This window comes from Mya arenaria, chromosome 8 (genome assembly GCF_026914265.1).
Source record: "Mya arenaria isolate MELC-2E11 chromosome 8, ASM2691426v1".
Classification (NCBI taxonomy): Eukaryota; Metazoa; Mollusca; class Bivalvia; order Myida; family Myidae; genus Mya; species Mya arenaria.
The window spans coordinates 50542974-50557057 of record NC_069129.1 but is presented as its reverse complement, the minus strand read 5'-3'; the positions used below and the strand labels follow the sequence as shown (position 1 = coordinate 50557057).

At 35.4% G+C, this 14084-nt stretch overlaps 1 protein-coding gene across 2 annotated transcripts in view; it reads right to left on the bottom strand.

Annotated features, from left to right (window-relative positions):
• Positions 1-1821: 1821 nt before the first annotated feature.
• LOC128243027 (junctophilin-1-like) overlaps positions 1822-14084 on the bottom strand; it is a 67960-nt gene continuing 55697 nt past the window's right edge. For both annotated transcript variants that reach the window (XM_052960494.1, XM_052960495.1), the window contains 3 exons: positions 7609-7727; positions 5375-6372; positions 1822-4957 (listed from right to left, as the gene is read on the bottom strand). In XM_052960494.1, coding sequence (XP_052816454.1) covers positions 4871-4957; positions 5375-6372; positions 7609-7727 — 1204 coding nt within the window. In that variant the 3' untranslated portion in view covers positions 1822-4870. The remainder of the gene's footprint in view (positions 4958-5374; positions 6373-7608; positions 7728-14084) is intronic.

Here is a 14084-nt window from a genome sequence, read left to right as displayed (position 1 = left end):
CCGGTTTAACGATTACTCGAGTATATTTCTTGCTCTAGGATTATTTTCCTTTGATATATTAACAATTTTTTTATCAACACATTTTTTGTCCCAAATTAAATTCTTACCGTCCATACGTCCGTCCGTCGGGTTTTACTTTGTCCGGGTTGCAACTTTTCCATGTACTGATTGATTTTAAAATTACTTGGCATATGTGCCCGTTACATTAAGACATCGACGTAGCAACAATTGGTCATAACTCGAAATTCTTTTCAGACAGTCAAATGATACAGTGTAGACTGTTTGCAAGGGACAACACACACATCTACAACAAGACATAAACATCTGGCCTTTAAAATTATTGAGATATGCCACCTTTTTGCGAGCGATGGCGTAAGCCTTGCAGTTCTCCTGTTTTTCAATTCATTTTAATGCAAGATTAAACTAGACGGGTTTTTTTGTAATAAAAAAACAGATGTCTCCCCGTATGGTTGTCTCATCCGAGCCGGTTGTAACATGAGCGATGCATGTTTTCTCAATGTGGTTAACATTTGTGGATGGCTATTTCAAAATCCTTCCAAAGGTTCGAGAGATATGGAACGGACATAAAGTCATATTATAGTTCTTTGACTTTTAATTGCGACATTGACCTTGAACTTGAACTTGAGCTGGTTGTTGCCTGCGCTTTGCATTTCGTCTCAATATGGTGAACATTCGTGGCGAGTTATTTTTAAATCATTCAGGCACGTAAGGGTTATCAAACGGACACGAAATATAGTCATATGACATTTGACCTATAAATGTGACCTTAACCTTGAACAGAGCTGGTTGTAACAGGTGCACTGCACATCGACTTGATATGGTTAATATTTGTGGGTAGTCATTTCAAAATCCTTCCAACGGTTCAAGCGATATAGAGCGAACACGAAATAGAGTCAAATTATAGTCATATGATCTTTGACCTTTAAGTGTGACATTGACCTTGAACCTAACTGGTCGTTGAATGCGCTTTGCAAATCTTCTCAATATGGTTAACATTTGTGGCGAGCTATTTTTAAATCATTCAGGCGCTTAAGAGATATGAAGGGGACACGAAATGTAGTCATATGACATTTGACCTATAAATGTGACTTTTACCTTGAACCGAACTCGCTGTAATATGTGTTCTGCACGTCTTTGGTCTTTAAGTGTGACATTGACATTGAACCTAGCTGGTCGTTACATGCGCTTTGCACATCGTCTCAATATGGTGAACATTTGTGACGAGATATTTAAAAATTCTTCGAGCCGTTTACGAGATATGGAGCGGACACACAATGTATCCATATGACGTCTGAGTGTTACATTGACCTTGAACCCAGCTGGTGATATCATTTGAACAGCACATCGTCTCAATATGCTCAAAATTTGTTGTAGGTACTTTAAATATTATTCAAGCAGCTCAAGAGATATGAAGCGGACACGAGTTGTGACGGACAGACGTCACTATGGGGAGACAGTTATGGGCGGAGACATAATTATTCCTCTTAAATCTGGGCGTCAAATAATGGGCCAAATTCGTGTCACGTGACACCTACAATGAAAAGAAGACAACGCTTTTATAGAAGAATCTAATTTTATTCAATAATTTTTGGTAATTGTAAAAGGGGCCTTAAATGATTCAGATTCAGATGCAGATTTAGCATACATAACTTCTCTGAATGAATACTTGTGATTCATGTTTTTTTAATGCATTTTTAATAAAAATCTTAAACAATAAAATCCATCCCTCTAAAAAATCATATACTACCTAGTAACTTTATATAGTGGACCTATGTGTTGATATGAAGCCGGAAATGGTAGGTTTTGAATACGCCCGCTATATATGGTTTCATTTAATTGCAATGACGTATTAGGGAAGTTGCGTAAATGATACTTGAATAAATGAAGCCATAAGACCATCTTATAACACATGGAAGATGTGTCTTTATGTAAAATGAATCTGTGCTAATTTGCCAGTCTAAAAAGGTGACAGAAATACTTTTAACAATCTTATAGAACATAAACTGAATGCTTAAACATGAATAATATGGTAATTCTGCATCTGAAAACTTTGTTTGAATAAGGCAGAAAAAAGGTTATTCTCCATTCTAGCTACTTTCATGTGAATACAAAGAAGAAGTATAATTTTCTATGTACAAATTCCAGTTATAAACATGGGAGAAACTTGGACAATACCATAATGCAATAACAGATAAATTTAACATCAAAACGGCAACAAAATAAATTAAAAACAGGTAAACTATGAGAAACAAAAAAAATGAAAACATATCCACAATTCTCCTATTCTCTGTCATTCAAAAACGGCTCCCTCCTATTGCACGCATTTTTTCACATTGTTGTAAAATATACACATACAATTCATACATAGTCATATATGATGAGAGTAAGCAAGCAGCTTCAACATCAATCGGAACACCTCGGCCATCATCGGACAGATATGACTATCCAGAAGCTTGCCGGATATGGCCGAGTTGTTACGATTGCTTCAACGTAGATGAATAACTTCAATCATTCATTTTATAGTAGGTTTTCAAAATGCGTCATGTGATATCAAGGTGATACATGGTATTTGATCAATGATATCAATTTATCAAAAATGTATTTTTGATAACCTCAGCCAATATTTTAATAGTGGACAAAATTAAGATATCCGACCCACAAATGTGAATTTGAGATGCCTAGTGACTCTCATATTATTTTGATATCATTTTTATGAGTTTAATGTGCAGAAAACGAGACATTGTAACGTAAGGGACAGAAAATACTATAATACAACGACCTTCTTCAGCCTGAACTATTGCAAATAGGTCATTTCATGACATTTTTTAGCTCAAATAAAGAGAGAAAAAACAAAATGCAATAAATTGATGGTAAATGGAACTTTTTCTTTTACGTTATATATTATTAATCAGCAAGAAATTCTTTTTTAAATTATACCAGAACTAAGCGAGCTTTTTTGGCCTTGAACTATTGCAATTAGGTCATTTCAGCTGAAGTAAAGAGCAAAAATACCAAATACAATAACTTTGTGTTTAATGAAGTTTTGGACTTATATTTTACATATAAATTACCAGCAATGTATAACCTTTCAAATGATACCAAAATAATATGTGGTCACCAGGGATAAAACTAACACTATGGTTAACAGGAATACCAGAGAGCTTGCTTATTTATGGGTACATTTAACAAAACGGATTACACAGAGAAGAAGGCTAATAACAATTGGTTTAGGCATTGTATATAAATTACACTTCTTATAAATGTCAATTTATTGAGGTTTTCACTACAGATAAAAAGGCAAACTTCACACAAGGAGCCATGTAAAATAAATGTACATTGTACATAATGAAATGTTGAATACCACATTGTCACATCTTGTAGTTTTCACACCAGACTGCATGGTAATATATCTTTAAGATTAATGGTCGGCAGGCTTTTAATAAATTGTGGAAAACATAACCCTTTATCAAGCTGTTCCCTCCCTGGCTGTGACTTAACTTAAAACACAGCTACTAGGATGTCACATCCCGACGATTGACTGTACACAGAATTTCAAAATTATACTTTTGTCACTTTGTGTAAAACAAACAAAATGATGTCATCTCACAGTCTGAAGTATCTTTTAAATCGCAGTTTAAAATTTCATTTTCAAACCTAGAATATATGTATTCACGTGTTTTATACTTATATAATGAGTATATTGCACTCTTTAACAATTTCATTGTGTTCCAAGGCTGCTTGAAAAAAGGACAACATGAACTCGTATGCAAAGCAGAAAAATTGGCAATGGTCGAAAGAAGTCCAATTACTGCTCACAACTTTCACAAAATGGTTGGTCTCACGCATAGCATGCATAATGTGCAAGAGGGGTTCTACAGGTTGTATGACACGTGATGGCAATGATTGGGCGACCAACCAATGAGGGGAGACCTTGCAAATACTGATCCAGGTTTGAAGTATCAGCAATATTTCCAGGTTTGAAAGGTAGATCTGATTCAATTGGACATGACATCATTTGAAGCAAAAAGGGCTTATAACCATTCTTAACTTAGATGCAGATTCACCCGTTTGACACTGGACGTTAAATTTACCTAGCTGTACTTAATTATTTCTAGCATTACTAAGTATAAATTAAGTGCTTGTTCTTTTACAGAGTCTTCTCAAGGGTTGGTCTATTTTCAAACTCTTTCTAATATAGTAAAGTTACTGTTACCAACGACGAGAACAAAAATGAAAACGGTTGAATGCTAATAAAAAAACGCATGATCTACGTGCAACAAAATCATATCACTAGCATAGAAAACATTTGATTTTTCAGCCATCAATTCGCTCTCTGTACCAGCACAAATAACCCAAACAAGTCCTTTTACTCACATGGGAATGTTCTCAGTTGATTGAAACGTCACAAATACTTGAACATTTGATCCTGTAAAACGTTACTTTTATTTGAACTTTTACTTGCGGGGAGCAGGATTTCACTCATTTCATTGGGACCAACCACTTCTGACTGTCTCAAAATGTTGCAATTCTTACAACAGTAAAATTTTGCATAACCATGAAACTAGGTCAGGGTCATCTAGATGATTCTCCAAGTGTATCCACCACGTTTCGCCTCTTTTACAAACACCTTAAATACGTTCCCATCAAGATCGTCCCAGTAATACTTTACAAATACTTCAACACGTTCAAGACTCTTTCACAAGTTGGATTTCGACCTCCATCTCCTCTATGCACTCCACACAACGACATCTCGCCGAGAGCTTCTCTGCAAATCTGGTCACGTGATGGGAAGTCCATCAAACCAGGGAATTATGGGTAGGAATGGCAGTTCAAATGTCGTAATTTCCGCTCAGGAAAGCAAGTTGAAAAACATTGTCGCTAAACTCAAATTCAATGCTATCACTAAAACAAGCAGCTGTCTTTGCTGAACAAAGTCCTGAAAAAATAAATTAAGGACATTAAAAACAATGATTATACTAAAACGATCCAAAATTAATGCTGCCATTTTTCATGGCATCTACGTTGCTGATTACAAAGATGTACATATAAATGAAGATATCGATTAGCAGATAATTGTATAAAAGTTTTTCACAGGTAATCGTAAAGGCTAGTTTGCATATTTAAATGATTTGATTGGTTAATATCATTGTTTGTATAGTATTGACCGACCAATAACTATTTTGGCCAACTTAAACCAAAACCAACCATTTAACTTAATACAATTGGCCGCTGCTCTTTTGAAACTGTCTTATATCTTATATATTTATGATAGTTTAAAATTTTGTCGTTTTAATCGTTTTGATCATTACTTTTCCTTTCTATCAACAGTTATACATCAATTAATTCCACTTACCCTAAGATCCCCCAGTATAACAGTGACGTCACCCTGTCTGCGCCTCTCGGCGATATCTTGAAGACGTCTAAGCTCCTCTCGTCGGGCAGTGCTTAGCTTGTACGCCTCTTGTCGGGATATCGGTGACTTGTCCGTCTTCTGAATCGCAGTAATATCTGGAAGACTCCCATGCTTTCCCCCTCGTGACAAAGCGTTTTGGCTTTCTATTTCATATTCCTTTGGTAAGTCCCCCTTAGAGGATGATGGTTTCGAGGAAATTCTTTGTGGATTTCGTGTTACCCCTTTTACCCTTTTACGTATTCCATTTTCTATAATGTATCTATCAGGATTTTTACCCGACAAGTTTTCACTACTGTGAGCCTGTTCTTTCACGGCGGCTTTGGCCTCCTTATCCGGGTCGTCTTGGTTCACAATACAAGGCAGTGTACGGCGACGTACAAACGGTCGCGAGCTATCGTTCACTCCCTCTGACACCCCTGAATCGGGGGAAGTATCACTTGGATGTGCGGTATTTGAAACTATTCGGTCCTCATGGGTGAGAAACTCTCGTCCCAGGCCGCTGTCGTCACGTTGAGCAGAGTACTGATCAAAATGGTCATTGAGTATTGTGGAATTGAACAGTTCACTAAAGCCACGCCCTCTTTGGGACCCGGCTAAGAAACTATAACGTCTAATTTTCAAAGATGGGCTGCGATTATGGGGCGAATGGTTGGAAATCACAGTTTCTTGCGAAGGATTTAAGGAATTTGGTGTCTGTAGCAAAGGATTATTTACACTAAGATAATTAAAGTCCGCCTGTGCGCTAATCTTCCTATTAGGATCTTGATCAAACATGGGCGACATGCCGCCACCCGGTCCGTCCCTCATCATCAGGGATTTTGAGCGCTGGTGCGGGTTATGATTCTGCTGCATGTCATAATGGCTGAAGTCGTATACCTCGTCAGGTGAGCCACCGTTGTGATTTTGTTCCATCAGCTTCTTTTTAATAATGTCTGTACCTGAAATACAAACATCTTCACGTTTACAAACAATCAAGAAACAAGAGGGACATGACGACCTTTTATTGAAATGTTGACCAGGGTTGGTATTCAATATTCAACATAAGTCAATCTTATGGTCATACATCATGAACTTCATTCACTCTATTGGTCAGTTTTTATTATCAAGTAATCCGATTAGCTACATCGCTCTCAGATCCAATTAAGACCAATATTGAATACCAGCCCAAAAGACGTACTTATTGAATATGACTTGATAATACAAGCATTTTGACCAAACGGGCAGAAATTGAAAACATTCGAGCCAGTGACCTACTTTTTTTCTTTCGACGTCTCAAATGCGAACTCATCCTAAATACATGTGATGTCAATAGAATAATTGGATAAGTTTTAAGACAATCCTCGAGTCCAAATCTACGAGAACATTTTTCGTTATAGTGGTTGTCACATGTTACAAACTCGTAGTTGTCACACAAGGCCATAAAGCAGAACCTTTTACTACTTAATCCGAATGCCAGACGAACAATCAGACAGACAGAAGAACAGTCGGACGCACGAACATACGGACATTGGTAGTCTAATGATCTTCAACCAAGTTTACAAACTAATTGTTTCTGTTGCCACAATAAATCACTGTTTAAAGGCTCATAAAAGATTTTTTTACCGAAAATAATGTAAAAAATGAGCTTTTTTAGCATTAAAAAATTGCAAATAGGTCAAGGTCATTTCATGTCAAGATTTAAGCTGAAATGAAGAACGAAAATGCAAACAGCAATAACTTGATGTCTGCTGAAGTTTCGGTCATTTATGTAACATTTAAGAAATTACGTATAAGTAACCAGGAAACACTTATCTTTAAACTGATACCAAAATTAATCATTTTTGCAGCCAAACAGCATACGTCTGTGGCATTTTACAAGAGCCGTTGAATAATGGTTCCCTGATAAGTTTGTTAAAAGTGATTCAAAGTCTGATATCATTAAGAGCTATGAAAACACATGTGATCAATCAAGGGTTCTTCGCAATGTTCGAGTTTAGATACATTTATAAACAGCATGTCTTAGAATAGCTTCTATTTCCATTAATTTAATGCAAGCAGACGTCTTGCCAAAAAAAGCTTGACAATCAGAATCCGTTTGTCGTCAAAGTCTAGTTTTTTGTTACAAGGAGCTGACCCGGGGTAAGTAATCATGCCAACGAAACAGCGTTGTGTTTAATGTGTAAACTTTTGTATACCTGGCTGGTGAAATTCTGGCGCGAATTCTTTTGCTTTCAAGCGAGCTGTGTCCGAATCCTGTTCAGCTTTCATGGCGGACTGGTCAGCTTGCTCCGCTTTCGTGCGGGCGTTTGCCATCCTGAAACAGTATGGCAAATATTAGTTATCGGTCATAAACCTGTGTTGTCGGATTGAGAGTTGATATGTGCCCGTCTGAGCAATGATTGTCGGCCTGCTCTGCTTTCATGCAGGCATTTGCCATTCTACAAAGGACAGATGTTAGTAATTGGCCATTAACCGACAGCGTCATGATATCGACAAAGAGTTTAATGTTTTGCCTATACAAACCTCACAACCCAGCCTAAGCTTTTCCCCACCATAGAACTTCTAAAGAAAGTACGATGGTTCAGTACAAATGTCAGGTTGAGTACTTTTAAAATAGACTTTCGTACCTGTTCTTAGGTAATGGCATGATCGTATCAGTTACAGTTTGGGGCCAGTTATACGTTTTTTGTATTCGACTTTAATTGCCTGTGGACAGAATTGTAATAAAAATGAAAATAACTCTTGTCGCGCCTACAGCATTTAAATGCTTTCAGCGCTTTCATTGTCTTCTGTCTCTGTATATTCCATTGTATAACTGAATTTGTAAGACGCTTATGATTTTCAAGAACAAACTCTTGACAATACTCAAAGTTGTTACACCACTGCTTGGAGGAGTAAAATAGTTGGAAGTTTAGATTAATCCCTTTTTACAACCCGTACAATGTCACACTCTGCTTCCACCAGGGCGAGAGCCTAACAGCGTGAATCAAGAACCTCGAGAAAGTCTGTCAAAGACTAAGACCTCTAGACAGAGGCTAAATGGCAAATATCATTTCCCGTGTCTGACAATAAAAGACATAGGATAAATAACATAATTGTTTTCCTGGCGTCTCACAATACGGCCAGTAACGGTTACAGATGCGAAAATACGTATCCTTCAAGTGCAAGTTTTATGATTCTCCATTTGCAACAGTTTTACACTGAGTTGACACGGTAATATCACCCGATTATTATTGTGACCATAGGTGGCAGTCTCACACACAGATGTTTTGTTGATATAAATATATCCAGACACATTTTTCCCACAATCTCTGAATTATACTGCCATGATTCCTACGGCGTTTAAATCAATCCATATTTGCACTAAATGTTACATCATGCCTATTTAAATATTTAACCTGAAAGCACTGAAAGAGTTTGAAGGCTTTAAGCGCGACAACCGTTATTTTACTATTTAAACCACAGTGGCTTGATGACAGAGGCTCATTAAAGTCACAATAAATAATTTCAACTAGCCAAAATTATATTTTATACATACTTGAACATGTATATTATCAATATAATACATTGCCATAAACATAAATTGAGATTGGAAAAAAAACCCAAACCTTTTACTGTAATATTACAGTATAGGTTATTTTTGAATTTTGTCAAATCTCATTTTAAGCATGTACCAGATTGTAAGAACACGAATGGTGAATTATTTAAGTATGTCCCCTTGACGTTGGTTACACTGATTTGCTTCAGAAAAAATATTGTTCTTAAGCATCGTCAACATATATTCAAATTCAGAGGACAAGACAATTGAAGGACTATTATGTTGTTCATATTTTCTGTTTCATTTTTTTCTGGAAATATTACGACCGAAAGGTATATTTTGAGTGTCAGACTAAAACTGAGTGTTTTGTTTTCTTTATTGGTGGGTTTAAACATAACAATCTCAAAGCAGATGCTAATCATTGCCAAGTAAAAAGTAAAATATGATATTTTATCAGACTTTACGCAGTAATAACTCACAATAAAAGAATTGATAAATGACATGGATCGTATAATATATCTTAAAAGGGGCTCTAACGTTTTAAAGAGCCGACCAAGGAAGTGTTTTGCATGTTACATATTGTTTAACGCAAACACATCGCTTTATACAATGGTTTAAGGTGTTTGGCTCTATGTGACGAACATACTCAAGTCAAATCTCAATCTCAACTTAGATTACCACATACAAAGGTAGTACGATTTAAAAGAATATATGTATGTTCTTTTGCTTTTTTGAAAACGTACTTTCTCATAGAATGTATGGATACAAATATTTTGTCAATAGTTCAACTAATTCTTGACCAAAAAATACATGATTGTTTGCGCTTTTAAGATATGTGAAAACATATATTTTTTAATAAGTTTCGAGTCTATGTGGTAAAGTGAGTTGAGACTGGAATTGAGATTTGACTAAAAGTGACACTCTTATTCAAAATCATTACATAGACATGTTCATATACTGTACATGTTTATATTATATGTAACCCATGTCATGGGCTGTAAGCTTATAGTTAATAAAATCTTCATCTTCTTCTTTAACAAACATAAATTTAGACCGATTAACTGATAACTACTTACTAAATAATGCATTTATGGAATAATATTAATTACTGATAACAAGATTGTAACCGTGTATTTAATAACAGAAAGCGCAAAAATATTAAATGATTGGTGAATGCTAAAATATTTACTGTGTTCTACTATCGTTTCATAAGGTAAAAATACCATGTTTTCTGCACCTTTATTTCAAATTGAACACCGTTTCCTTCATAAGAACCATGTATTCGACATTTATTAGTCCTTTTCTGTAAATTAAAACGATTTTATTAAATGTGGTAAATCTTATTTGGGAGTAGTAGTGCATCTTTAAAAGGATATTACTTACATATTACCTATTTGTAAAAATAACTTAAAATACATTACAGATGACGTTAAGGCAGTTCGCAATTCCGTTCTTTATTTCAACTGAATGCGATTTTCAGTATTTCAAGGTCAAAACAGATTGTTAGTAAAGTGTTAATCAAAAGTGAAACCATGTTGACTCGAACTCGCTTGGCTCGAATTCCTCGTTGGCTCGAACTGGATGCAAAGGACAAATTTATAATACTGAATATGAGCATTCCCGCTTTGTTCGAATTTTCCGAGGCTCGAAGTATTTTCGCCGGTCAGGGAGTTCGAGCGAACAGGGTATTGTATTATGTATTTTTTCTACATTCTTCGACTAAACATTATACCCCTTCAAATGGTCCCACAATATTATGGTGTCAACAGGCTCCAAAATTTCACATTATTGTGATTCGGATACCTTAAAGTTGGTTATTATGACAGAAATACTATATTTGCAGAAAAGCGTTAGCATTGCCATTATTTACAATACTTCATTTGTCGATAAGCGTTTGCATAGCCATTATTTGCAATACTTCATTAGCCGAAAAGCGTTAACATTGCCATTATTTGCAATACTTCATTTGCCGAAAAGCGTTAGCATTACCAGTATTTACAAAACTTCATTTGCCGAAATGCGTTAGCATTGCCAGTATTTACAATACTTTATTAGCCGAAAAGCGTAAGCATTGCCATTTTTACAATACTTCATTTGCCGAAAAGCGTTAGCATTGCCATTTTTTACAATACTTCATTTGCCGAAATGCGTTAGCATTGCCAGTATTTACAATACTTCATTAGCCGAAAAGCGTTAGCATTGCCATTTTTACAATACTTCATTTGCCGAAAACCGTTAGCATTGCCATTTTTTACAATACTTCATTTGCCGAAAAGCGTTAGCATTGCCATTTTTTTACAATACTTTATTAGCCGAAAAGCGTTAGCATTGCCATCATTTACAATACTTCATTTGCCGAAAAGCGTTAGTATTGCCATCATTTACAATACTTCATTTGCAGAAAAGCGTTAGCATTACCATTTTGTTCACAATACTTCATTTGCCGAAAAGCGTTAGCATTGCCATTTGTTTTTACAATACTTCATTTGCCATAAAGCGTTAACATTGCCATTATTTACAATACTTCATTTGCCGAAAAGCGTTAACATTGCCATTATTTACAATACTTCATTTGCCGAAAAGCGCTAGCATTGCCATTTTTAACAATACTTCATTCGCCGAAAAGCGTTAGCATTGCTTTTATTTACAATACTTCATTTGCCGAAAAGTTTTAGCATTGCCTTTTTTTACAATAATTCATTTGCCGAAATGCATTAGGTAATGCTATTATCTAATTGGAAAACATGTGTCAGACATGAAAAAGGTAAGGCGTTGTTAATAATTTAACCATGATGAATATATATATACCTGAGGCACGAAGAAATATTGGTCTACACCCTGCACATAACGGATTCTCTCATGTCAACATTTCGTTACCATGGTTACCAAATATTTCTCCAGAAGACTTCCCATTGTACTTAGATTAATAATGGATAACGGAAAAAATGGTTTTCCCCGAAAACATATGTTTTTTTCCAGGGAAGAAATTACTAGACATGATGAGTTGCACAGGGATGATTAAAACTGTCATATAAAATGAGAATAATGTAAAATAATCCCGGTTAATCAAAAATGCATTCTTTAACACCATTCCTATACTGTTGTCCATTAGTCATAACGGTAATTATGCTACATATTATTACATAAAACGTGGTATAATTATGATTTATTGCCTTCAAAAAAAAATACACAACGTAATTGGAAACGGTTTTATGAATCAGACAACTTTTTCACTGAATATTAATGCACGCATCATTGTTTACTAAGACTAATTAATGACATAAACATAATCAAATATTATTATTATTTTATTTTTTTTGGTTTTGATCATTAAAAACAAACGAGTTCAAGAAATGATGCATTAAAATGAACAAAAAAAAATGCATCAACCTTTAGTGTGCCCCTTAAAACATTTTTTTAAAGAAATGATGATAAAAAGTTTGCCATTTGTAACAGCTGCAACAGAGAACAAAATTAACAATCCCAATTCAGTCCTCAATTCTAGTAGAGCTTACTTGGTTCCCGTTCAACCACATTATTAACCTGGCTTTCATAGATATTTGACATGTTGGAAATCAATTCTTCGTGTCTCTAATTCACCACAGAGAAATGTACTCATGTATTATTGTGTAATCTTGGAAATAATTAGGCAATTAGTTGCAACAAAGGTATTTGGATGACGTCATAGACATTCCTACGAAAAATCTGAATGAATTTGTGCCGAGCTGAGACAACAGTGTTATACGTTTAGAGGGCATTCCATAGACAAATCAAAGAGCCAAGGTGTGTTCTATAATCAATTAGAAGTCTTAGAAAAATACTTTTTGATCCCAATACTACCTTTGGAAAGCACTGGGGTCTGTTTAGAGACACAAGGCAAAGGTTTTACAGACACAAACGAGAAACACACAACAAGAGACACACAACGAGGGAGGTAACCAAAGAGACACTCAACGAGAGAGGTACACCAAAGAGACACACAACAACAGACATACACCGTACATAACAACACAAACAGCAAACGTGTATAAAGCTGTGCCATTTAACATCATCGTGTTGAAGTGTTATGGTTATATCTGTAGTTTTCATTGTCATTTTTGTTTTCATCGATTTTAGAAATAGACTGGCCAGGGCCATTGTATTAATTGATTGCAGTAGTACATTTAACGGGTTACAATTGTTTTCATTGATTTTAATAACACACTGGACATTGTCATTGTTTTCCTTGATTGTAATAACACACTTGCCACTGTCATTTATTTTCATCGATTGTAATAACACACTGGACATTGCCATTGTTGTCATTGCGTGTAGTAGTACACAGGACATTGTCATTGTTTTCATTGATTGTAATAACACACTGGACATTGCCATTGTTTTCATTGATTGTAATAACACACAGGACATTGTCATTGTTTTCATTGCTTGTAATAATACACTGGACATTGTCATTGTTTTCATTACTTGTAGTAATACACTGGACATTGTCATTGTTTTCATTGATTGTAATAACACACTGGACATTGTCATTGCTTTCATTGATTGCAGTAATACACTGGACATTGTCATTGTTTTCATTGATTTTATCATTGTTTTCATTGATTGTAGTAGTACACTGGACATTGTCATTGCCTGCATTGATTGCAGTAATACACTGGACATTGTCATTGTTTTCATTGATTTTATCATTGTTTTCATTTATTGTAGTAGTACACTGGACATTGTCATAGTGGGCATTGATTGTAGTAGTACACTGGACATTGTCATAGTGGGCATTGATTGTAGTAGTACACTGGACATTGTCATAGTGGGCATTGATTGTAGTAGTACACTGGACATTGTCATAGTGGGCATTGATTGTAGCAGTACACTGGACATTGTCATAGTGGGCATTGATTGTAGTAGTACACTGGACATTGTCATAGTGGGCATTGATTGTAGTAGTACACTGGACATTGTCATAGTGGGCATTGATTGTAGTAGTAAACTGGACATTGTCATAGTGGGCATTGATTGTAGTAGTACACTACTAGTTGGATTTTAAAATTCGAAGATTCTTTATTTCTGTGTGACCAAAGACATTTTATGAAGTGGTAAGACGGAGTTGAGGGTGCTAATAATTCGGTTATCGGT